This window comes from Hydra viridissima, unplaced genomic scaffold, assembly GCF_058129835.1.
Source record: "Hydra viridissima isolate aposymbiotic clone 2 unplaced genomic scaffold, HvirCarnegie_v1 scaffold_15, whole genome shotgun sequence".
Lineage (NCBI taxonomy): Eukaryota > Metazoa > Cnidaria > Hydrozoa > Anthoathecata > Hydridae > Hydra > Hydra viridissima.
The window spans coordinates 4418686-4420975 of NW_028324314.1; the positions used below are offsets into that span (position 1 = coordinate 4418686).

A 2290-nucleotide genomic window follows, 5' to 3' on the forward strand; every position below is an offset into this window, starting at 1 on the left:
ACTCTTCATTTTATTTTCCATTTCTTTTGATTGAACATGATTTTCACCTTTGTTTAAAAAGAGAGTTTTTATCTAACTTTAATACATAAAAGCAAGTTCACGTGGAAAAAATTCGGGTCGTCAAAAAAAGAGGACTTTCTTCCAAGTAAATGTTACATCGTGAGTTTTTCCCGTTTATTTACCGTCCGAAGTATATTTCGGATTATACTTCGGACCACTGTGGAAACTTGGAAAGTGTTGACTTTTTTTATTTGACAAACTGGAAAAATGTATATATATATTATATATTATATATTATATATATATATATATATATATATATATATATATATATATATATATATATATATATATATATATATATATATATATATATATATATATTCATATTCATATTCATATTCATTGACGTTAGTACACAAGCAGCATCTTTTATGTTCATATTTTTTTTGAGTTTTAGCTTTTGCACAAAAAAAATTTTTGAGTGAGTAAGTTAATGTATATTTAATATTTTAGTAAGATGTTAGAAGATCAGGAGTGTGCTGGTAGTGATATTAATTCAGAGACTGTCAGGCATTCATCATGGAAAGATTATATTAACCATGCTTCTATGGAAAATAATCTTGCTAGTTTATCAAAAAATCAGCAAAAGAAACTGTTAAAACGAGAACTTTATCTCAGCAGACGGCAAGAAAAACGTAAAGATGAGCGTTTAAGAAAAAAGAAAAATCGACTTGAATTAAGAAATGCTGGTTTACCACTTCCCTGTCGCATGAAAAATAAAATATTAAAGCGTAAAGAATTATCCAAGCAAAAAATTGTAGTAGATTTAAATTTTGCAGACTTAATGACTGAGACAGATCTTCGTATGCTGTTAAAACAAATAAGGTCATGCTATGCAGAAAACCGTAAGCTAGATAACCCATTGCAGTTGCATTTAACAAGTTTTTGTGGAAAAATTAAAGAGTTTTTTTCTTCAACACAACCTGGTTGTTTAAATTGGCTGCTTCAGTTTCATGAAAATAGCTATCTTGAAGAGTTTAAAAAAGAAGAAATTGTTTATTTGACAGCAGACTCTGAAAATGTTTTACACTCTTTAGATGATGAAAAAGTTTATGTCATTGGTGGCTTAGTCGATCACAACCATCAAAAGGGATTGTGTCATAGACTTGCTCTCCTCAACTCTGTTAGTCATGCTTGTCTTCCTATAAATGAATATATCAAGTTAAATAGTAGGAGAGTTTTAACTGTAAACCATGTTTTTGAGATATTGTTAAAATATATTGAACTGAAAGACTGGAAAAAAGCTTTTTTTCAAGTTTTACCTAAGAGGAAAGGTATTGATGAGTTGGATGGTTTAGATGAGTCAAAAGATTTAGAATTAGAAAAAACAATTGAGACTGAATAATGATATTTGAAGAATAGAATTAAATAACTAGACTCAGAACACAAAAAAGTGATCATGCATTTTTTATACATGCAAGATAATTTTGGTATTTTGTAGCTTTTTAAGATTTTACAACATGTGAGTGTTTAAATTGGACAGTATGTTGGCTACTGACATAATGCTGCAGTTTGCTATTTTTGGAGCTTCAAATTTCTCTAAAAATACAAAAAATATATATCAGTTTAAAAAAATTCATAATTTTATGATTTGAATTATAATTATTATCAGTTCCAAGCTATGGATTCTAGTTCAAATATTAAGTTTCAAAAATTTCACTTTTCATGGCTTTTTTTTTTTTTTTTTAACTTTTTTTAACAAAACACTATTTTATAAAATGTTTTATGTTACAAAAAAATATTTGCTGAAGAGAAAACTTATACCTAGCATGATTAATTTTTGCAATTCTGTTATGGCTTTGGAAGTCTGATGATCATCTCAAAATTCATATTAACATTACCAATCTGTTTATTTTCTTCATTGTCAAAGTAATGATAAACTACGATTACCATGGTAGATATTAGCGTACTAGCCTGTTGCTGCTGCATACTTTATTTGCTGCAATGTCTCTGATAATCTCTTCTCTGTTAACTCTCAAACCATAAGATGGAAATAGTTTGCTTTACACAATAGTAGGATGTCTTTAAAAAGTTGCTGTAGCATTTTGGAAATTTCAGTGATACGTTTTGTAGAACATAGAACAAAGTAAGACTGCTAGAGAAAAAGTTTAAAATATTAAATATTTAGAAAATGTATGTTATTAAAAAGTATCAACAATAATGCACATTTTTGTAATAAAAGTCATTAATTATTAAACGTATAATTATGTGCAAAGTTTTAGGCCCT

The 2290-nt window shown here is 27.6% G+C and overlaps 1 protein-coding gene across 1 annotated transcript; it reads left to right on the forward strand.

Moving 5' to 3' along the window:
- Positions 1-492: 492 nt before the first annotated feature.
- LOC149878278 (tRNA methyltransferase 10 homolog A-like) lies at positions 493-1831 on the forward strand. Its single transcript, XM_090073422.1, has one exon. The coding sequence runs from the start codon at positions 521-523 to the stop codon at positions 1406-1408; it is 888 nt and encodes a 295-aa protein (XP_089929548.1). The 5' UTR covers positions 493-520; the 3' UTR covers positions 1409-1831.
- The last annotated feature ends 459 nt before the right edge of the window (positions 1832-2290 follow it).

Excerpts from the sequence above, each read along its gene's own strand:
- LOC149878278 (XM_090073422.1), top strand. The coding sequence starts at position 521 with ATGTTAGAAGATCAGGAGTGTGCTGGTAGTGATATTAATTCAGAGACT.